We start from the raw sequence: 24674 nt of genomic DNA on the forward strand, positions 1-24674 counted from the left end.
ATAATCAGCAGTAGGAAAAACCCATTTGGTTCACTAATGTCCTTCAGGGAAAGGAACCTGCTATCCTCACCTGGTCTGACCTACATATGACTCCAGATGGCTCCACAGCAACTGTCTCTGAAATAGTTTAACAATCCATTTAATTCAAGGGTGCTTAGGGATAGGCAACAAATGCTGACCGAGCTAGCCACACCACATTCCATGCAAGTCTAAATGTAAAGAGGAATGGGTTGTCATTTTGTGGGCGATAGACTGTCACTGTGAATTCATAGACTGTAACTGTGAGGTTGGTAACCTGTCCTGCTATATGGTTGATAGACTGTGTGGTTAGTAGACAGTCAGTGTGAGTTGATAGATTGTCACACTAAGATTAGTAGACTGCCATTGTGTGGAAATCTGTCACACTGAGGCTAGTGGAAGATATTGGATGATGTCTATAACAGCTATCACTTCTCCTTTAGTCTACTAATGAATCAAACTCGAATCATAACCTGAGGGTGGACAATATCTCCTTAACAGCCCTGGGCAGATGACTATGGGTCTCTGGAGTCAAGTAGTAGTTCCACTCAGGACGAAAGTGATATTGTACTGATGTTGGCCAGTGCCTGTCGGAAGAAAGGAAAACCTCTGCCCGGGGTACTGTAAGCTTTGGAAATTGGAATTAAATTTACAGTAAATTGCCTGTGCAGTGGAAACAGGGCAATCCCCTTAACCTTTTGCAGGAATCCTTGCTTAAGAACACTGACCTAACCTGCATCCATCAGCATAATACATGAGACCATAAGACAATTAAATATAGGGGAAGAACTCGGCCATTCGGCCCATCGAGTCTGCTCCACTATTTGATCATAGCAAATATGTTTCTTCTGCGATCTTCCCACAACCCTTGATCTTCTTACTAATCAAGAACCTATCTATCTCTTGTCTTAAATACACTCTGTAAGTTGGCCTCCACAGCCTTTTCAGCAATGAGTTCCATAGACTCACCACCTCTGGCTAAAGACATTTCTCCTCATATCAGTTCCAAAAAATTGTCCCTTCACTCTGAGGCTGTGCCCACAGTTCTTAGTCTCTCCTAAGAATGGAAACAGCTCCTCCATGTCCACTCTATTCAGGTGTCTCAGTATCCTGTAAGACTCAATGAGATCCCCCCGCATCCTTCTAAGCTCCATCAAGTACAGACCCAGAGTCCTCAACTGATCCTCATATGACAAGTCCTTCATTCCTGAAATCTTTCTTGTATAAACCTCCTCTGGGCTTCCTCCAAAGCCAGCACATCCTTCCTTAGATATTGGGCCCAAAACTGCTCCTAATATTCCAAATGCAATCTGACTAGAGCCTTATATTGCCTCAGCAGTACACCTCTGCTGTTGTATTTTAGCCCTCTCATTTGCCTTCCCAACTAACTATAGATCCTGCATGATAATGTTAAGAGAATCCTGAACAAGATCTTCTGTCCCTTCGTACATCAGATTTCCAAAGCCTTTCCCCATTTAGAAAATAGTCCATGCCTCTCTTCCCACATTGTACTCCATCTGCCACTTCTTTGTCCACTCTCCTAGCGTCTGTCCAAGTCTTTCTGCAGTCTCCCTATTTCTCAGCATTACTTGTCCCTCCTCCTTTCTTTGTGTCATCTGCAAACTTAGCCCTCACCTCATTTGTCCAGATCATTAATATATAATGTGAATAGTTGTGGCCCCAACACTAGTGGAACTCCACTAGTCACCTGCTGCCATCTTGAAAATTACCCCATTACCCCTTCTGTCAGTCAGCCAATCTTCTATCCATGCCAGTACCTTGTGCCTAACTCCATGTGCAGGATATAGAGGAGAGAAAATGTAGACAGATATTGGAAAGATGTAAAAAACAGCAGGGTTGTTGTGGTGGGTGATTTTAACTTCCCCTATATTGACTGGGATTCACTCCGTGCTAGGGGCCTGGATGGAGCAGAATTTGTGAGGACCATTTAGGAGGGTTTCTTGACATAATATGTAAACAGTTCAACCAGGGAATGGTTTATACCGGACCTGGTTTTGGAAAGTGAGCCTGGCCAGGTGAGTGAAGTTTCACTGGGGGAGCATTTCAGGACCATAATACCATGAGTTTTAAAATATTTATCAATAGGAATAAACAGTCCTTGGGTGAAGTTGTTAAATTGGAGGAAGGTGAATTACAACAATATTAGGAAGGGACTGGAGAGTGCTGATCGGAGGCGGCTATTTGAAGGTAAATCCTCGTCAGATGTGTGGGAGTATTTCAAATAGCAGTTGATACAAGTTCAGGAGCGGCAAGTTCCTGTGGAAATGAAGGATAGATATGGCAAACTTTGTGAACCTTGGATGATCTTGGTCAAAAAGAAAAAGGAAGCATACGTAGATCATGGAAAATGGGAAATGAGGAAACCCTTGAAGTATATAAGGCAAGTAGGAAAGAACTTAAACAAGGAATTAGAAGGGCTAAAAGGGGGTCATGAAAAGTCATTAGCAAACTGATTAAGGAGAATCCCAAGGCTTTTTATACAGACATATAAAAAGGGTAGCCAGGGAAAAGCATGGCCCACTCAACAACAAAGGAGGGAACCTATATGTGGAGCCAGAAGTGATAGGTGAGGTCCTAAACAAAGCTTTGCATCAGAATTCAACAAAAAGAAGAGGTTTGTGAGGAAGATTTCAGGGAAGGAAGTGTTGAGTTGCTATTAATAAGAATAGGTGATGTGCATCTCAAAAAGTAATAAAATAGATAAATCCCCAGGTTCTGATGGGATCTTTGCCGGAATATTGAGGGAGGCAAAAGAACAAATTGCTGGAGCAATGACATATTTGTTTCCTCTTTGGCCACAGGTGAGGTCCCAGAGGATGTTGTCCCATTGTTTCAGAAAGGTAAAAAAGATAATCCTAGAAATTACAGGCCTGAGTGTCTCACATTGATGGTAGGGAAATTATTGGAAAAGATTCTCAGGGATAGGATCTATACACATTTAGAAGCAAAAGGACTTATTAGCGATAGACAAAATGGTTTTGTGCGGGGAACGTCATGGCTCACTAACTTCATAGTTTATTGAGGTGGTAACAAAGATGGTTGATGAGGGAAAAGCGTTTGATGTTGTCTGCATGGACTTCAGTAAAGCCTTTGATAAGATCCCTCATGGCAAACTGGTACAAAAGGTGAAGTTCCATGATATCAGGGGTGAGCTGATGCTTTTTGGAATGGAGGGTTGTGACTAGTGATGTTCCACAGGGATCAGTGCTGGGACCTCTGCTGTTCATCATCTACATAAGTCTTGGGAGAAAAAAATAGCTGGTCTAATTAGTACGTTTGCAGATGATACAAAGATTTGTGGAGTTGCAGATAATGAGGAGGATTGTCAGAGGATGTAGCAGGATATAAATCAGTTGGAGGCATGGGCAGAAAAGTGGCACATGGAGTGTAATCCAGACAAATATAAGGTGGTGCATTTTAGAAGGTCAAGTACAGGGGGAAATTATACAGTGAATGGCAGAACTCTTAGGAGTATTGATATGCAGAGGGATTTGGATGTGTAGGGCCACAGATCACTGAACGTGGAAGCGCAGAAAGAGAAGGTGGGATAAAAGGCTTATGGCATGCTTGCCTTCATTGGAAGGTGCATTGAGTATAAGGATAGACAAGTTATGCTGCAGCTTTGCAGAACTATAGTTAGGCCAAACTTGGAATATTGCATACAGTTCTGGTCACCATACTACCAGAAGGATGTGGATGCTTTGGAGGGGGTACAGAAAAGGTTTTCCTGATATGGGGGATTTTAGCAAAAATAAAGGTTGGATAGACCAGGTTTGTTTTCACTGGAATGTAGGAGAGTGAGGGGTGACCTGATAGAAATTTATAAGATTGTGAATGTGACGGATAGAGTGGAAAGTATGAGGCTTTTTTCCCAGGATGGAGGGGTCAATTACTAGGGGACACAGTTTCAAGATGTGAGGGGGCAAGTTTGAAAAAGATGTGCAAGGCAGGTTTTTCACACAAAGGGTGGTCAGTGCCTGGAATGTGCTGCCAGAGGGCATGGTGGAAGCAGACACAATAGCAGCATTCAAGAAGCACCTGGATGAAAACATGAATAGGAAGGGAAAAGAGGGATACGGATCCTGTAAGTGAGGACAGTTTTAGAATGGAAGGGCAAAATGTGTTGGCACAGGATTGGAGGGTTGAAGGGCCTGTTGCTGTGCTATATTGTTCTTTGTTCTTATCTTGTTTTGCTGCCTCCTGTGTGGCACCTTGTCATAGCCCTTCTGGAACCCAAATAGATCATGTCCAATGGCCGTCCATTGTCCAACTTACTCATTACCTCCACAAAGAATTCCAACAGATTTGGAGAAAGTGAGGACTGCAAATGCTGGTGATCAGATTCAAAATGTGTGGCGCTGGAAAAGCACATCCAGTCAGGCAGCATCCGAGGAGTAAGAGAGTCAACATTTTGAGCACAAGCTTTTCATCAGAGCTTATGCTCGAAACGTCAACTCTCCTGCTCCTCGGATGCTGCCTGATTGGCTATGCTTTTCCAGCACCTCATTTCTTAATTCTAACAGATTGACCTTCCGTTGATGAAACCGTGCCTACTCAGACCTGCGTTAGTATGCACTTCCAAATACACCACCTTAATAATAGACTCTAAAGTCTTACCAAAGGCTGAGATCAGGCTAACCGGCCTATAGTTTCCTATCCCTCCCTTCTTAAATAGAAGTGTTACATTAGCCACTTTCCAGTCTTCTGGAACCCTTCCTGACTCCAATGATTCCTGAAAGATCACCACCAATACCCGTACAATCTCCTTAGCTATGTCCTTCTGACCTCTGGGGTGCAGTTCACCTGGACTGGGCAATTATCCACCTTCCCCAGCACCTTCTCCTTAGTGATGGCCACTGCACTCACATCTGCCCCCTGACTCTTGAAACTGCGGTATGTGGAATTCCCCAGGATCCAGCGAAATTACTACAGAGAAAACAATTAAAATGCTGAAACCCCATTTTGCTTGTTTTGATAGATCTAGTGGATCTTTGTAGCACAATGCAGAAAGGATTTCACAAACGATCATTACCTGTTGAATTCTGTACAACTGTATACCTTTTGTACAGCTTAGGAAGCGAATGAGGAAGTAGGTGAAGAAAAAGACTCTTTGTCACCAAATCATATAAATGTTAACCAGGAAAGTGAAACAGAGTTTCTGAGAAATCTGTTGTCAATTGTTAGAGTCAAAATGGCAGGAAATAATCCACAATTATTCTTAATGAAGAACAATCAGGGCTTTCATACCATACCATGAGATATTGAAGGAGCTCCATGGAAAAATCTTTGACCCTTTCAGAGATAAGTGTACTCTTTACTGTATTACCATAAAGAACAAGGGACCATTTTATTCCACCATCATAATGCACAAATACACACTTTAGCTAACAATTTTCATCTTCATTTATTATAGTATGTCACACAAAATCATTTTAGCTTCTAAATAACATGACCATTCATGCTGCCTAGTTTGTTACGAACATCCATTCCTAACCTTTCAATTCAACACCAGCTCCTTCAATGTCAGGACAGTGCCTTGGATGCTTCTGCTAGTGACTCCAGTGACTGAGGTCCCAGTGATATCGCTGACCCTGATTAGCATCACCGGGCTGTAAATATCTTTCGTTTGCAAGAAGTACTTATTTGTATTGAAGTTTCTTTGTATTGAAATCATCAAGTTCAATCCCATATCTCTGCTCCCACATCAACCCAATCCAGTTGGTAACTAGAATTATCTTCAAGAAACTTTTAAAAGATTGCAAAGCACTTATTTGTTTCAGTTTGATTGACATCAGTCTGTGGTGAAATGGCATTAATTTGTTCATTTTCTTTTTAACAAACTCAAAGCTGTAGGAGATTATATTCTCACTACGCCACGCATGATGGGCTATATTGTAAGTCTCCCAGATCCATTTGTTGCAGAGGTCAGAATGGATGTTGTCGGTAAGCAACTAATTAGACTTTTACCAAGATCAGTATAAAAATAGAATTGGATTGAATACAGCGATCTCATCATTACTGAAGACCTAGCATTCTGAATAGAGTTGTATTATTTACACATTAGCCTCTGGGATCCAGATTTGAATCGGTTGATGCTGATGGGATAAAGGATTTCTGTCTATGTTGCTGTAGGAAATGACTTTGGACAGCCTTGACCTAATGAGCATTAGGTCACATCATTAAGCTGCCTTATTTAGATCTATGCCAGCAACTTTTAAATCATCACCATTGATGAAAGAAAAATCATTTCTGCTTCCATAAATTAAGATAATCTAGTTTGAGATAATCAGCAAAAGAATCTGAGGAAAGATGACTTATTTTTTAGAAAGCAAATAGCTATGATTTGGAAGTCAGCGCCTGAAATGCATTGGCAGTAGATTCGCAATAACTCTCACTGTGCATTGAAAGAAACAGGATTTGCAGGACTGTGGGGGAAGAATGGTATTAATTGTATAGGTCCTTCAAAAAGCCCAGCCAGGCATAATGAGCTGAATGGCCTCCTCCTGTACTATAAGCTTCAATGAAACAGGTTCTCACAGAAACAACTGATCCCTGTGGAAATTTCACTTTCACTGAATTTGGCACAACTAACTGTGTATTATTTTTGTTGGAACTTTCAAATCACTGATTGAACACTGAGCTCAGCAATGCAAAGGTCTCTCTCTCTCTCTCTCTCTCCTCTCCAAGGCTAGTTCTCAGGAACTCTTTCTGTTTCCCACAGTTGCTGATGTCAAGGTCTCCCAGTTACCAGCTGCAGCCTTTCATACTAAGATAGCCGCCAATTTGGTTTGGTAGTTTTGCCCACACACCCCACAACTTGCACTTACTCAATGGCACTGGTTTTCCAAAGGCTGCAGGCCCATTTTTCACCCGTTAATAGTGTCCAGATAATTTTGTGGGGCAACACTGATTGCCTCCTTTTTCTTTGTATTCATGTTCATCTGCTTCAACAGCACATGCAGTCTGTGAATAATATCAATAGCTGAAGGCTCCCCAAACAAGTTCATTTTGAACTCTTTAATAACATAGATTTGTCTTCTGAATGGATTAGGTAGGATTCCCTCAGGGTTGCCTTCACCCGTGCTCCGGCCACCTTCCCTCCCTCCAAAGTGCACTGACATAGCTGTCACGAAACTGACACACTGTCTGGGACTGGGACTTTCATCCATGCCTTGCCTGCCTCCATGTCTAACCTGGTGGGACTCAAAATTTCAGACCCCCTTAAATTTTGTTGCTCCAATTCATAAGACATGTTACTTTTCATCAATTTTCAAGATATCAAATATCCATTTTGGCAACACATTCTCATTTACTTTTTTGCCTTTCCATAGTCAGAAACAAGTATTTTCACCAGCTGATTTAGTCACGGTTGAAGGCAGCCTTGTGAATTTTATAGTTCACCTGCTAAGATATCAGTTAAGTGCTATTTGGAAAAAGATGCATGAAGCTAGTTAAGGCCACAATAAGGAAGAGTAAATGTTTATAAATTTTTAAAATCCACCCATCCCTTCCTTGAATTACTAGAGCCTAACCTAATATATATGTGATTATGGTCCTCACATCCGCCAATATAACTTCACAACTTTTGGAATATTGTGTGTAATTCTGGTCTCCCTCCTGCTAAAAGGATATTATGAAACTTGAAAGGGTTCAGAAAAGATTTACAAGGATGTTGCCAGGGTTGGAGGATTTGAGCTACAGGGAGAGGGTGAATAGGCTGGTGCTGTTTTCCCTGGAGCGTCAGAGGCTGAGGAGTGACTTTAGAGAGGTTTGTAAAATCACAAGGGCCTTGTATAGGATAAATAGACAAGGTCTTCACCCTGGGATGGGCGAGTCCAGAACTGGAGGGCCTAGGTTTAGGGTGAGAGGGGAAAAATTTGAAATGAACCTTGGGCAATGTTTTCATGCAGAGGCTGGTGCTTGTATGGAATGCGCTGCCAGAGGAAGTGGAAGAGGCTAGTATGATTACAAAATTTAAAAGGCATCTCGATGGGTATATGAGGGATTTGGGCCAAGTGCTGGCAAATGGAGACTAGACTGGGTTGGGATATCTGGTTGGCATGGATGAGTTGGACCAAAGGGTCTGTTTCCATGCTCCACATCTCTATGACTCTCTGACTCTAATTGCAAATATGGAAAATGGATTTTTTGGCTAGATTAACCCAGCCACCATTTTTATGACCATGTTCAATAAACATGTTAAGTCTTCATGATTCCTAGCCTGGCACTTGCATCTTCCATCAATAACTTCAGATTTATAAGAAGGGTGATCTTTCCATCTGTTTAAACTAATCACCTTGTTGTTAAATACTTTATTTTATATGGTTGTAAACCAACATTGCTGAAACTAACTAATTGGATCATTCTTGCATTGATAATTAGAACAAATTTGACCAAAACACAAGAATTATTATACTTCAAACAGTATTGACCATGAAGCATTTTCATACTACTTAAAGTTGTGAGAACTGCTATGTAAATATATATTATTTTTCTTTGCATTTGGCAAAATTTTAATTATGGAACATTTATTGAAATAGCTAACACCAGTTCCAAATTTAATGATCACAAACATTATATCTACATGGATCTACGACAGCTAGAATGGAATGAAACACAAAGCTACTGGAAACCAAAAATTGCAATGAGACACCGGTAAATCTATCCATAGCTTATTATTTATAATGTTTGCAATATAAAAAACATGTCAAGAAGAAAGTACTTCAATCATTTTCACAATTTCTAGCCAAGCAGATTTTGCCCTCTGTGCTTTTATGTGTTATTTATTCTAACATTACTGCAATTCTGCGATACATCAGAGAATTTGATCTCTCTTATTTATCTTTGTTGCATTCATGTTGCTGCATCTCTAATTTTTTTTGTAATTTTTGCTTTCGCACTTTCTCTGTCAGTGTTTTTTTTTGTTTCTTTAGTTCTCCTGTGCTGCTTTATTTTCACTTTCTACTTCTTTCATGTCAGCAGTTTTGGTCAAAAATGATATCAAGAGTTGCAGAGTGAAATTCTCCATTTCCAAAAGGGTTTCCTTCTAAAACCATTTTCCTCATCAGTCATGCTGATTCTCTCTGTTTGATCTTATCATTGTACTTCCTCACCCCTTCCTAACATTCGTTACCATTGCTTACGCTACTTAAGTTTCATTGCTATTCCCCTCTGATCCACATTCAGTACCCAATACCTGTGTCCTTCCATCACTATCATTTATACAACTTCACCCTCCAAAGACTTCTCTTTTATGCAGCCTCCTCACTATTACTGTCAACCTATTGAGTTTAACTTCCAGGATGAATCACTTGCTTTCAAAATTCAACTTAAACATTTAAATGTCGGCAAATTTAGATAATTGTAAATCTATTTGTCTGGACCTCTCTATCTAGTTCTTTATCTCTTTCTCTGTTATCTTTACACTCTTTGGTCTGTTCTGAATTAAAGGACTGAATAAGATTTCCTTGAAGAAATCAGGGCCAAATTTAATCTCTAACTTTTCTTCAAATACTTTTGAGAAACAAAATGAGTACAAATCATATTTAAGTGTTGACCTTTGACCCAACCTCTTCCTTATGCTGCTTCTAGATGACCTTATCTGCATGCCCAGCTTCTACACATGCACAAATGATTTCTACAAATATCTTTGGACCATCTAGCATGACCCATGCATTGCCTCTATCAAACTGCTTGTCTGATATCCAGTAATTGATGAGCCGCATTTTCCTCCAGCTGAATATTGGAACAATTAAAGCTATTAACCCAACTTTTGCAATCAGCATTGAAGCAAGAGTGTTTGTAGCTGGCCTCAAAGAATGTTGCCTTTAAAGATTGAGTGATAGCTTTGGCATGGATTTTGTCCTTACCCGATGCTAGTTTAAATCAGATGCTATGATATGGGATCTCTTGGTGTACAGCAGCAGTGAATCCAGCAGGCAGGTATATTGGTAACTAAACATGCTGAAATATTTCAGCAAACCGGCCAATCAATCAATTTATAAGTATCACTAAATTCAATGTAAATTTTCAGTAATAAGATAATCGATTGCAAGTAAATTAAAATAAAGATTAATGCATTAATTTCTAAAGTGATAAAACTATTAAAATTGATAGCAAATTAAATTGTGAAATTTTGTATAATTTTGGTAAAAATTGACATTCCACAACTACAAAATTAGTTTTTCAGGGCCAGTGAGAATATTTAGCAGAAATTACGAAACTCACATCCCATTTAAAAACCCATTCACACTTCATTCAAAAAGGCACGTTTTTGCCACAAGTGTAACAGTGTATGAGTCAAATTTCAATTCAGCTGATTTCCTTTAAATGTGGTGTGCAGCTAGGGCTCACCCTCCAGAGAAGCATATAATCACAGCTAGCTAATTCGTAGTTTTGAGATTACTGTACATGCGTGTAGCCCGAAGTTGATGTCAGTTTCAGTGTCCACAATCACCTGATGAAGGAGCAGTGCTTCGAAAGTTAGTGCTTCCAAATAAACCTATTGGACTATAACCTGGTGTTGTGTAATTTTTAACCTTAACTCAGTGGACATTGATAGTTTTCAGGCAATTGTCTTCAGTTTAACCATAGTCCCCGTTCCCTTACTAATGACTCCATCTCCCTCCTTGCCAATTGCCTCAGGTTGAATCAGCTTTTCTGAAAATTGAACATCTTCTTTCGAGTCTATTCCAAATGTTCAATTCCATAGTCTGATGCAGGCACAATGGGCCAAATTGCCTCCTTCTGTGCCATAACACTTCTATGATATTCTTAATGAAGACTGTCCATTTCCATCTGTAATTTGCTGGTTTCTGTCCCAATCCAATTCACCAGTCAATGAAACCCTTAATTATTTAATAGATCTTCTAGTTGGCTATCCTTCTCCATTCATAAAAGTAGCAAGTTTAAAACTCTGCTGCTACTATCCTGTTCACCCTTATTGACTGACATTAGTTTCCAACCTCCAAACCATTGGATTTTATATTTCCAGGCTTGAGCTTAAGACTCTGAATAACCTAAATTCTTCACCATCTTCTCCACTTTTACAACCCATCCACCCTGAAGTACAGTTCCTTGAATGTTTCAGCCCCTTTGCCAATTCTTGGTTCCTATACCTCCCACCATCTCAGCTCTATGTTATGGAATTCCCTCTTTCTCCATCTTTTCACCTCATTCTCCCTCTGCAAGACCCTTCTTAACGCCTATTTATTTGGACAAGCTTTTGGTTACTCTTCCTGGGGAGTTGTGCAAGTAAAGGATAAAGCAAGATTAGATTAGTAATCTAATCTAATCTAATCTAAAACTGGTTGAGCTTTCGATTAAAATGACCATTATCCAACCTCTGTGACCTCTGTGACCACTGTCCTTTGTTATCTGAAGCCTTGTAGTTGTTCAGATCCTGCTGTGGGCTTCTTCATATAACTCAATTTTGCTAGAACTCCTTATTGCCATACTTGCTTAAATGTTGGATACAGTTTCTTAGATGTGACGATTGTTTCATGACCATACATTTTATGCATTGAAATTCTATGTAATAATGACAATAATCATACGTATTAATGCAGATTCACATCATGGGCACCTGGAGAAGAAGGTGTTGACTTGAAATTCACAAATGAAGGTACAACTGATAACAATATAACCTGCAAATGCAACTAGTCAATAATTTAACAAAGTCAGCCGTGCAGCAAGTGCTTCACTCGCCAATGATCCCAGCAGCAATGCGATGGTCCATTGAAGAGCTGACTGGTAATATTTAAAACCTGGCAATGCAGGTCCTCATTCTCACTGAGAAATATGAATAGTAGCAGGCGCTAGGCTTGAAACCTAGCTATAACAGTTACTGAAGATTGAGCATTAACTGTCAGCCAAAGCCAAGTTTTGTTTAAATTTTAAATCAATATGTCTGCTCTGTTTCATCTTTGCCCTGAGAAATAAACTAAAAAATGGCTGCCACCAATTTTGTTCAGTTTTGAAACACGTGCATCATGCATTAAGCAAAATACTGACAGACCCCAAACAGGTTGCACTTGCAAACCTCACAACAATGCCCAACATTCAATATGATTCTGTGATTGGACAGCACTTGTTAAATAATCCTAAGCCTGTGAAGAACTATGCTTACAATAAATTAAAGATTTTCACTTGGGCTCACTATGTGATGCACTTGTATGTATTACAAGGTACATATACACAGGAACCCAATCTTTGCAGATGGATGGAACATGTGTGCACATTACATCTATTTCAACACAACAAAATAGGTGACAGCCATTTTCTGGATCATTTCTCAGGGCAGTGCTTTGACTAATCACAGTCAACCTGTCTAATATTAAATTTAACCAAAGCTTGGCAGTTAACTATCATTCACCATTAACTGACAGATTCTTTATGGCCATAGCTTTACTAATCAGAGTCCACTGGTCAACCAATCAGGTCTCATATTTAAATGTTGATTTTTCTTTATTTTGGTATTTCTTGTGAACTGTCCTGATGAGTACAAGAATGCAAATGTTTGACAAATTGTGTCTTTCTTCAGCAGTACTCAGGTTCTGTACTACCAAACCACAATAAGTGTTTTTTTGGAGATGGAAATATGCCACCTATATGACCTACATACAACTGCAGACCTCAACAATTAGGTTGTTTGTGGTCTGCCCTCTCAAGTGTTCTAGCAAGCTGTTCAGTTCAAGGTCGATTAGGAATCAGCAGTATATGCTGGCCTTGCCACACACCATACACATGCCATGAGAAAATAAAGACAAAAAGGCAAAGGACAAAAAAAAGAGATTTGATGGGTAATTCCAGTTGAAAGAAACAATGATTTTTACAGGAGTGATGGACTGAATAACTATTTCAGTGCTGTAGTTTCTATTATCACCCTTCACTTACTGTGCAGTATAAGGAATACATTTAGAAATTAGCCACAATTTGCAGTAATCCTAACACTGCAACAACATATGTGCTTCTAGTGGGATGGACACATATGGATTTGCTTTGCTGTAATTTCTTAAATCCTTAAGGATGTGAATCGACTCAGGCTGACTTGAGTTGTGTTATTTCAACTCAGCCAGTGTTCTAATTCTGTTTTTCAGAGAACTATTTTCCCTCTCAACAGGCTCACATCAGTTTCTGTAAGCAGAACTGCCCCCTGTGATCTGGAAGCTATATTTTTGATGGTAATCTTCCTTTCAGCAGGTTTCATGGCCTGAAGGCTAACCTTAGTTCTAGTAATTAGTTTAGTGAATCAGATCAAGTCCCTTGTGTTTGAATTGTGCCTTTAATTGGTAGATATTACATTGACCATAATAACTAACACATTTATTTGTAAATAAATAAGGATACAAAACATGAAGTACTTCACAAGTGCTGGAGAATGCAATACAAATCATGAAATGAATGAGAAGAGTCTTTATAAATCGAGTAATTAACCACAATAAATTTATTGAGATGAACAGAAAATATTCTCAGTGTTTACAAAGTTATTGTTATTGTGAAGGTAGTTCAGCTTGCAAGGACTGCTTCATCATAACATCTTCGGATGAGATGTGGTAAGAGCCATTAACCTTCACTACAGTTGCTCTACTGTTTGTATCCTTCATTACAGAGATTGTTAGCACTGTCTCAGCCACATTAGGGAGATGTAAACAATCCATAGATAAACACATGGGTGATTTTGGGATAGTGTAGGGGGCCGAGCTGAGAGTAGTTCACAGGTCGGCGCAACATCGAGGGCCGAAGGGCCTGTTCTGTGCTGTATTGTTCTATGTTAGGGCGGCATGGTGGCACAGTGGTTAGCACTGCTGCCTCACAGCGCCAGAGACCCGGGTTCAATTCCCGCCTCAGGCGACTGTCTATGTGGAGTTTGCACATTCTCCCCGTGTCTGTGTGGGTTTGCTCCGGTTTCCTCCCACAGTCCAAAAATATGCAGGTTAAGTGAACTGGCCATGCTAAATTGCCCGTAGTGTTAGGTGAAGGGGTAAGTGTAGGGGAATGGGTCTGGGTGGGTTGCGCTTCGGCGGGTCGGTGTGGACTGGTTGGGCCGAAGGGCCTATTTCCACATTGTAAGTAATCTAAAAATGTTCTATGTCTTAAATAGTCTTCAAAACAATTGCAAATTTTGTGGGTTTTTTTTATAATTTTTCATTTCTATAATATTCCATTAATGTAATAGAATTTGCAACAATAAATGTATACTGTTGCAGTTTCTTCTAAACCCGATTGTATCCCAGAGCCCTGTTTTTCACCAGGCTGGTTGAAACATCTTCTATATATTGGCATCACATAGAATTATGCTAATGTTATTATTTTTAAGTTTTGCTGTTTTAATATTTCTGTTGTCTTACTGCTTCAGCATATTATTCAACCTGTAAATAAATCTGGACATTGGTTTCATGTTTCTTATGTTCTACCTGGCAGAGAATGGGACCTGCTTAATTAATAGAAATAACATCATCAGATTATCACTATTACAAGTGAATTATTATGCCAATATAGTAGAGTTTTGATCGACAGGAGAGTTGGTATGTTATGAAACTTAACCTTTCAACAATAAACACAAACCAAGAACCTTTGTTCTATGCAATTTTGCGAAACATTCCCCTTTCAGCTTCCACTGGAAGTTTCTCAATGTTTTCAATCTTTCCAATTATCATCAAGAGACATCCTAAGTAAGGGATTCACGAAGAATTGAATGTTCTCAGACTAAAAACAAAGAGAGAAGGAGATGTGAACAATTTAGTTTAGCAGAACAGTCAAGATCAGTTTTTTTAGAAATTTCAGTGTTGAGCAGAGCACGTAGCCTCTGCCAAAATAAGCATTCATACTTGGTGAACATGATCCCCACTTAAAAGTTTTGTTGTAATATCTTTAGGGAAGTTGTTTCTCACTACAAACAAGTGTATTGGTTCTCCTCAGCATTATGAATATAGGAAATTCAGCCAGGTTGGAGCATCCACCTGTAGGGAGCCTGCTCACTTTTCTAGTGAATTTGCCTCCATTTCACTATTTTTTGCCTCACGTGTTACTCTTGGTACTCTACCCCATCTTAATATGTGGCATCGCTGCTGCCAAATAAATACATGCCAGTTAACTTTAAGATATTTATTTTTTCAGATACACAAGAAGCATGTGAAAAGTTCAAGGTTAAAAAGAAGCTCAAAAAGTATTCAGCAGCTGTTAAATCTGGGACGAAGGTTGGTAAAAATAGGAACATAAACCAAACCATTGAGTGGTGTTGAGGTGGTGGAATGAGAAATGGAATTAAACTACTTCACTTCTATTATCATAATTCAGTTAATCCACTGTGCTGTTCAACCTGATCTACTTGAAATCATATTGACTTAAAAAAATACTTTTCACAGTATAAAAGCTGACAAATTCCTCAATTGTTCAAAATTGAACTACGTAACCCTTCATTTTTGATTACTTAATAGCACAAATATTTGTCATGCAGAATAAGATGCGTAATACTATCAGTGAATCAGTTTATTAATCAGTCTCAGATGTATGCACTCTAGATCAATGACATAGCTGAGGGGACAGAGAGAATTGTTTCCAAGTTTGTTCATCATGCAAACTTTGATTGGAAAGTTAGTTTTGATGACAATGCAAAGAGACAGGTAAGGGATTTAGACAAGTTAAATAAATCAACAAGAACATGGCCAATGGAATATAATGTGAAGAAACATGAAGCTATCCATTTTGCTAGAAAAAATAGAAAGATAGAATATTTTAAAAGCTGAGTGACTGAGAAATACAGGTGAGCGGAATCAGGTAGATCTTGTACTCAGTTCGTAAAAAATGTGCTGGTGCTGTATACTATTAGGAAAGCAAATTATATGTTAGCCTCTATGACAAAATAATTTGTGTACAAAATTAAAGAATGTTAAACTTCTGACAGCTGGTTGGTGAATGATATCACCAGAAGTCAAAAGTGGAAGTTTATGGTGGATATCAAGGGCTTGAAACAATAGAAATCCTAGAGGAGTGTCAGATGTGTCCAGGGTTACTTAAAAATGCAATTACGAGAGTGAAAAGGGGCATGGCAAAAACACTAGTGGGTAAAATAAATGAAAATCTAAAGTCATTTTTAAGTATATTAAAGGAAAGAGTATAACCAGGGAAAGAATGCGGCTCCATTAGGGATAAAGAGGCAATGTATCTGTGGAACCCAAAGATTTCGATGAGGTTTTAAATGATTACTTTGTATCTGTCTTCATCGTTGAGAAGAACGAAGTAGATATAGTAATCCTAGAGGGCGATTGTGATAAACTTAAACAAATTAGCATTGAGAAGAGGGAGGTATTAGTCATTTTAACAGGTTGGTTGCATCCAAGGCCCAGATGCCATGCATCCTATAGGTTACTGTAGAAGGCAAGGAAGGAGATTGACATAAATGTTCAAATCCTCTCTGGACTCTAGAAATATGCTAAGTGATTAGAAGACAACTAATGTGGTACCATTGTTCAAGAAGAGTGGTAGTAATAAACCAGGCAACTACAGGCCTGTGAGCCTAACATCAGAAATAGGAAAGCTTATGGAAAAGATTTCTGATGAACGGAATTTATTCCACTTGGAGAGACAACATTACTTGAGAATAATCAGTATGGCTTCTTCAGAGGAAGATCATGTCTGTCAAATTTGATTGTGTTTTCTTGAGGGGTGACTTGATGTGTGGATGAAAGTACCACAGCTGATGTGGTCCACTTGGACTTTGATAAGTGTTTTACAAAGTGTTGCATGAGAGACTAGGTAAGATCCAGGACAAATTGGCAAATTGAATCCAAAATTGGCTGAGTGATAGGAGGGTGAGGGTGCTGGATGAAAGTTCTTTTTGCCATTGGAAACCTGTGCTGAGTGACAGACTACAGGGTTCAAGGCTGTCCTTGCTGTTTGTTTTGTTAAGGGGATGAGTTAGCTCAGTTAACTGGATGGTCAGTTTGTGATGTAGAATAATACCAAAAGCATGAGTTCAATTCCCACTCTGGCTAATGTTACCAATGAAGGATTCCTCCTTCTCAACCTCTCCCCTCACATGAGGTATGGTAACTGTCAGCTTAAACCACCACCAGTCATATCTCTGATGAGAGAAGAGCACTATGATGTGTTTACCTTTACCTTGCATTAATGATTTGGACACAAAAATAGGAGGTTTTATTAGTAAGTTGGCAGATGATACAAAAATTGGTCATGTGGTAAATAGTGAGGAGGAAAGCTTTAGACAGCAAGAAGATATAGACAGGCTGGTCAGATGGCAAAACAATGGCAGGTGGATTTTAATCCTGAAAAGTGAGAGGAGATGCATTTAGAAATGCTAACAAAGCAAGAGAGTGTGCAATGAATGGTAGGACCCTAGATAATACTGAAGATCAGCATGACCTTGGTAAGTATATACATAGATCCTTGAAGGCAACAGGACAGATGGATAGGGTGGTTAACAGGGCAAATGGGATACTTGCCTTTATTAGTCACGGTATAGAATACATGAGTTAGGAAGTTATTATGGAGCTGCATAAGACATTGATTTGACCACAGCTGCAGTAATGTGTGCAGTTTTGGCCACTTCATTTTCGATAGGTCATGATTGCTGTCAAGCAGGTGCAGAGGAGATTCACCAGGATGCTACCTGAGATGGAGCATTTCAGCTATGAAGAAAGACTACATAAGTTAGTGTTGTTCTCTTTGGATCAGAGCTGTTGAGGGGGAGCCTAACTGACGTGTACAAGATTATGTACAACATAAGTAGGAATGATAAAAAACAGAAAAAACTGAATGTGGAAATCTGAAACAAAACCAGAAATAGGTGGGGGTCTGGCAGCATCTGTGAAGAGTAAGCAGAGTTAACTTTTTGTGACCAGAGACACGTCATCAGAATCCAAGTTCTTCAGTTGTGAAGAAGAGTCACTGGACCAAAAATGTAAACTCTGCTCTCTCTCTCTCTTTCCACAGATGCTGCCAGACCTACTGAGTTTCTCCAGAAATTTCTGTACTTGTTGAAAGGAATAAATCTCTCCCCTTAGTGGAGGGGTCAGTTACTAGGAAGTATAGATTTAAGATAAGAGGGAGGAGGTTTAAAGGAGGTTTAAGGAGAACTTCTTTCACCTAGAGGGTGGTGGGTATCTGGAACTCACTGCCTGAAATGGTGTTAGAGGTGAGAACCATTACAATATTTAAGAATTATTTAGATGAATACTTGAAATATAATAGCATACAAGGCTATGGACCAAGTAGTGAATATGGGACTTGTGCCGATGCTGACACTTTAAAAGGTTATTTTGTCCTATTTTTATTTGAAGAGAAGTTGTAAGGCAGAAGTGTTACACTGGCTACTGAGACAATTTGTGTGAACAACCTATGAGGCCTTTTTTTTAAACAGCCTGAATGGGCATCAACAGCTCTCACAGATCCAGATTTCTGGGTTTTGTTTTTCCCAGTAGCATCAGAGGTTATTGGGATCTCAAAAGACTTGGAGGCTTCAGTAATGTCTCCTGCTGCTACACTCTCTGCATTTTCTCTTGATCTTTTTCCACCTGGATTAGTTTGGAAACATGTTGTGGAACTTGAAAGGGTTCAGAAAAGATTTACAAGGATGTTGCCAGGGTTGGAGGATTTGAGCTATAGGGAGAGGTTGAATAGACTGGGGCTGTTTTCCCTGGAGTGTCGGAGGCTGAGGGGTGACCTTACAGAGGTTTATAAAATCATAAGGGGCATAGATAAGATAAATAGACAAAGTCTTTTCCCTGGGGTGGGGGAATTCAGAATTAGAGGACATAGATTTGGGGTGAGAGGGGAAAGATGTACAAGAGACCTAAGGGGCAACTTTTTCACGCAGAGGGTGGTACGAGCATGAAATGAGCTGCCAGAGGAAGTGGTGGAGGCTGGTACAAATGCAACATTTGAAAGGCACGTGGATGGGTATATGAATAGGAAGGGTTTGGAGGGATATGGGCCAGTGCTGGCAGGTGGGACTAGATTGGGTTGGAATATCTGGTCGACATGGACAAGTTGGACCGAAGGGTTTGTTTCCGCGTTGTACATCTCTATGACTCTAAGACTCTATGAGAATCTGTGGGAATCTGTGTCTGAATTTTCCTTTTCGCCAAGGGGTTTGTTTATGGTCGTCACTATATTGGTACAGTTAATTAGTATCTATTATTATCCAGTATCTATTATTTGGCTATGTTTTCCAATAGTAAAGTTATTCTACGTTCCTCTTTCTTTTGTTTGTATTTTAACTATAGTGTTTAAATAAATTGTGCTTTGCTTAACATCGAGTAGTTTGACCAGTCACATCACATCTGGAATAGGGCACTTTACATCTGCCTTTAAAAGCTAGGTCTAGGCTACCTTCCTAAAATATTTTGAAGGGATCTGGTCTGGTCCACAACAGACTGGAGCAGATGTCCAGTCTTGTCAATTATTGTGTTAGGGAGAAATTGAGGTCTGCAGCTGCTGGAGAGCAGAGTTGAGAGAGGGCTGCTGGAAAAGCACAGCAGGTCATGCAGCATCAGAGGAGCAGAATAATCGATGTTTTGGGCAAGAGATCTTCATCAGGAAGGTTCCATGGCATCCATGGTAAGTTCCACACTAATGCACACTTCACTATACTATATAAACTAGAGCAACACTTGCAATCCATTCATGGTGAATAGGCTCTGGGATGTCATCACCCATGGTTAAATGGGAAAGTGGACTCGATGGGCCAAGTGGCTTTATTTCCACTCCTATGTCTTATGGTATTTAATCTATTAGTATCTGTATGTAGGTAAGTATGATTTATGGCAATCTTTACTAGAAATGAAATTATTAAAGGTTAAATGTGTAATTGCTACATCTTTCATTATCTGTACGTTTTCTGTTTTTCACCATCTTCTCAGTCACACCTACAACGATTCACAACAACTTATAGGAAAACTTTATTGAAAGAATGGGTTTCTATGGCAAAAGGAGGGAAAAAAATTAGAGATGGAACCATGAACCTCTATAGTAACAAATGATTTTACAGAACCAAAAATGGTGAGGTTTATTGTCTGGTTGTTTCATGACCTGTGTGCTTCTAAAGTTTAACTTATTCATTTTGAATTGGGAGGCCCGAGTGGAACATGGAGCAGCTACTGAATTGATCTGAAAGTTCTTCAACTTGAAGCTCAAATGCAATATTTTTATTCCTTATTGAAGAGAATCAATTGTCCTGTAAAGTTAGTGACATCTCCAATCACGTCTACTCCTGGTACTGCTGAAATTTACAAGTGTCTTCAATAATTATTTCTGTGCATGTCACATATGCTCCAAAACAACGTTCAAAGTTGCCAATATAGCAAATTTGAAACTCGCTGAGCTACATTAGAAACTGCTCTAAAATGAAAACATTGAATCTAAGAAAATTTACTTATGTAGCATCCACACTTCTATTATTCTACTCTTAATTCTTTCTACTTGTACCAATGAAAATTAAGTGATCCATTTTCAGTATTAATGTTTACCAGGGAAAGCACATGTTACACATTTCTATTTGTATTTCATATTCATTCTCACACTTCATTATTCCCTTCTTTGTGTCAATTATTTGGCCTAATAAATGACATCTTCCAAAAGCCTTGCTCAATGCCTTGTCTGGAATCAAAACGCAATAGAGACCTGCATCACACTGTGTGGTAGAATTACATTTAACATATTTTATAGGAATTTATAATAACTGGACTTTAATGCTGTCAGATATTTCTATTCAGAAATAGTAATATTTCCAACAAGAATGGAAGCTCTGTAGAGCACTTAACTGGAACATTTTAATCCATAAGACGAGATCAGTTGGGAATAGATGGGTGAGGAAGATTTTTCAATTTTCAGTCAGAGTCACAATGTGGTTCCAACAACTTACTTTCAGTTTTAGTAGAAGCGTATTTAAATATTAATAAGGAACCTATGTGATGTAGTAAGGGATTTAATTGCTACAGGCAGGCAGGCAGTTATAAATGCAATTACTATCCTTAAAATAATCAATGGGGTATTTTCAAATTGCATTTAACTCCATTCAAAATGTAACATGTGCAGTACAGGTTTACTGGACTTTGAGAAATTGACAGGAAAACAAAGGCAAGTTTGAGCAGCAGTTTAAGTGGCATTTAAACTTTTCATTGTGCTAATTGAATAAAGCCTTATTTATTGCAGCTGCTGCCTCAGTATGCACTGATGAAAGTTTTGCAGATTTTTTTTCAACAATAAGGGCTTTGAAACTGACAAGATCAGGATGGGTGGCACATTAGACGTGTTCAACCAAATGTCAGTGGAGGAAGACCAGCACCATTCATGGCAAGTCTTTGAAGCAAACAGAACAGAGGAACATTTAGATTTTGCAACATTTAAAACAGCTTTAAGTTAATAAGAATAGTCACTTGAAGAAGTAATAGCAGGAGAAATAATATTGTCATCAAGATTGAATGTTAGAGACTGGTCAAATAACACACAGGATTAGAAATCTTTGAAGAAAAATGTTCCCGGATACAGAATTGCTTTAGCTTAAATGCTAAATACCAAACTGATTAAGTAAATATACTTTTGTATTCAGTAGGTCCAACAGCTGATGACATCAGCAATTGGTAAATACAAACGAAGGCATAGTTACTTTTCAAGAAATGAAAACAGTGTTTGATAATTACTTTCAATCTGAGATCATATAAAACATTGAAAGAGCAAGATTTACCAAAAGAGGTTAGCATCTATATAATTTCATTGATGACTCTTTAACAAACTTTAACTGTGGAGCTTTGAAAGCAGAATTCAGAAGAAACAGTCTTGGTATTGTTGATGAGTCAGTGTCAGAATTTTTACAGTCCAAAAAGAATTTGATTTTAAAGAAAGCTGTTCAAATTGTGCTGGATGGAGAAACCAGGAAGAATCACAGACAAATCCTGAGAGAAGCAGAAAACTGAGAAGACAGGAGACCAACAGAATCTGTCCACTTTATCAGATGCAAACACTCTTCAGACACACATTACAAGCCAACACAAGCAATGGGCCCAATAGCAAAGAGTCAGCACTGTGTGACAAAAAAGTCTCATTGCCACAAACAGTGCTTCAGCTAAATAATGCAACATCAGTGAAACTGTTAGTCACTTTCAAAAGATGGGCAGACATAAAAGATGGTTTCAGAGCTGCAAAAACCTAATACTTAACCATTTAAAGAGATTAATGTTGTAGAACTCTCTCCTGTGGAAAATATGCCAATCAGCCAATATAAAAACACCAAAATTAGCCAATATACCTACGTTAGAAAAAGTAGCCATGGCATTCCTTGGGTACATCCGTGCTCTAACTGATTTAAATTTGACAGAACTGCTGTAGATTAATGTAAATTTCATTAACTTTAAGCTTGGTACAGATATGAATGTCACTATCCTATCAGACAAATACTACGGCTTGAAGAAGCAGCAATTAGAGCTTACATACATGAAACAACCTGGCACAGGTGGAATATCTCTCAAGAGAAAAAAGGTCTGCTCCAGATACAACAGCAATACAATGAGCAAAGGGGAGTAGAAAATGTTAATTCACAATCAATACTTCTCATTTTCAAGTCCAATTCAGCGTTTGACCTCAACATCCTAAAGATAGCACAAGAAACATTCAATACATATGTCTGTTAGATAAGTTGTTGATTCATCTCTATCATTCTCCTTATTAATGATAGTCCCCTAGGTTCAGTATCAATATCCAGCTGGGAAGCATTTGGAAAGAAAAACAGAAATTGCTGGAAAAGCAGGTCTGGCAGCATCTGTGGGGAGAAATCAGATTTAACGTTTTGGATCGAGTGACCCTTCCTCAGAAAAGCTTGCCACTCCCCCTTTCTCCCATCCTAGAGTCTCCACTGCTGCCCTCCATAAGTGAAAAACCATTTAACTTTGCAGTTGGACCCATCAAAATATGACTGTTTGCATTGGTGTGTTGCTGTAGGTGCTTTGGCAGTGAGTCATCAGAATGAATGAGCAATTGACCTTATGGAATTCCTGAGATATTTGTTGTGTGTGTGAAAAACCTGGGGGACAAAGGAAAGAGATATGATTTAGTCATGGGAAAATCACAATCTTGGCATCATACTACTCAATTCTCTCATTGGCTATGTATTGATGTAGTGAAGTCAGCATTTGCAATTTATGAAAAACATGGAAGTGCAGAAAATGTATTTTGTAATTCTATCAACAGCTAACTGGTAGCTCCTAATCTCCATCTCTGGCTGAAAGAGGAGCAGATGTGGTGGTTCACATCAAGTTCTTTCTTTCTCTCTCTTCCCTTTTATGCTTTATCTCCAACAGGAGATAATAGAACAGATCAGTAAATGATTGAAGGTCAGGTATGCACTCAATGAATGCAGTGCATTATGTGATCATGACTCGGAGGCAGCAGCATCAAATTTCCTCAGGGTTATGGGTGAGTCACAATGGTAAGTGGGTACATGGGGCGATAATGAAGTATATAAATATTCACAAAGTAACTGATCATTTTTCCTGGGGGAGTCTGGAAGTTATAAATGATGCTTAGCAATGCAAGCATGAGAGCAAGTGACTATGATTGTAATACACGTTTAATATTTTTTATTCATTCATGGGATGTAGGTGTTGTTGTCTAGGCCAGTAATTATTACCCAATTCTAATTGCCCAGAGAGCAGTGGAGCATCAATCACATTGCTGTGGTTCTGGAGGCCAGATCAGGTAAGGACACCAGAATCCCTTCCCTAAAAAACATCAGTAAACCAGATGGCTTTTTAAAACAATTGATAGCTGTTCCATGTTTGCCTTTAGATTGGCATTTTATTTCAGATTTTCATTATTCACTATCCCACCACAACCCCATTGATATGCATTAATGAGATATGTCATTATACCTTGACAAGTCTAATAAGGTTATTAAGCTTTTTCAGACACTGAGTTGTTATGCACAGAGCATTTGCATTGGTTAATGCACTGGATTCTTCCTTTGACAACTGCTAAGCAAGATTCCTTGGGATGCTGCAAGACTCTGTACCAAAATGATCTTCTGTAGTAACCCATCCAGCATCAATTGAATAGGCACTTCACTAACTTGTAACTAACTTCACTAATATGTAACTCTCAACCGAATCCAAATTTTGGTATAATAAATCTTCCCATTCTATTCCCAATAAATAAGTTTCTATTCACTGACAGTCCAGTTGGGTGGAGCTCATCTTGACTTATTCAAGTAAATTAGCTACAGCAGGAATTCACACTTTACCTTAGATAGTGATCAAATACAGACCACTTCTGTTACTACTCAGGATTCTTCATGAACAGGTATTACGTGAATCAGACCTATTTTCTGACATTCCTGATGAAAGGCTTATGCCCGAAACATTGATTCTCCTGCTCCTCAAATGCTGCCTAACCTGCTGTGCTTTTCCAGCACCTCGCTCTTTGACTATTTTCTGCATGGGTACCATTGATGTTTGAGGAATATTGATGAAGAATTTTACTTCTGGAGATTCAACAGACAAAATCCACAATAATTAGATTATATATGGTTTGTAGAAGGGAAGGACTGATTAACTTATTTTATTCCTTGTTTCCATACAGTTTAATACAAACATAAAAACCAAGAGAACTACAGATGCTGTAAATCA

At 38.9% G+C, this 24674-nt stretch overlaps 1 protein-coding gene across 1 annotated transcript in view; it reads left to right on the forward strand.

The window, feature by feature from the left end:
- Positions 1-24674, forward strand: part of LOC122554277 — a 254601-nt gene that overhangs the window by 184553 nt on the left and 45374 nt on the right. Inside the window, exons 18-21 of the mRNA XM_043699049.1 lie at positions 5887-5982; positions 8580-8694; positions 11607-11662; positions 15157-15236. Coding sequence (XP_043554984.1) covers positions 5887-5982; positions 8580-8694; positions 11607-11662; positions 15157-15236 — 347 coding nt within the window. The remainder of the gene's footprint in view (positions 1-5886; positions 5983-8579; positions 8695-11606; positions 11663-15156; positions 15237-24674) is intronic.

Source organism: Chiloscyllium plagiosum, chromosome 11, assembly GCF_004010195.1.
Source record: "Chiloscyllium plagiosum isolate BGI_BamShark_2017 chromosome 11, ASM401019v2, whole genome shotgun sequence".
Classification (NCBI taxonomy): domain Eukaryota; kingdom Metazoa; phylum Chordata; class Chondrichthyes; order Orectolobiformes; family Hemiscylliidae; genus Chiloscyllium; species Chiloscyllium plagiosum.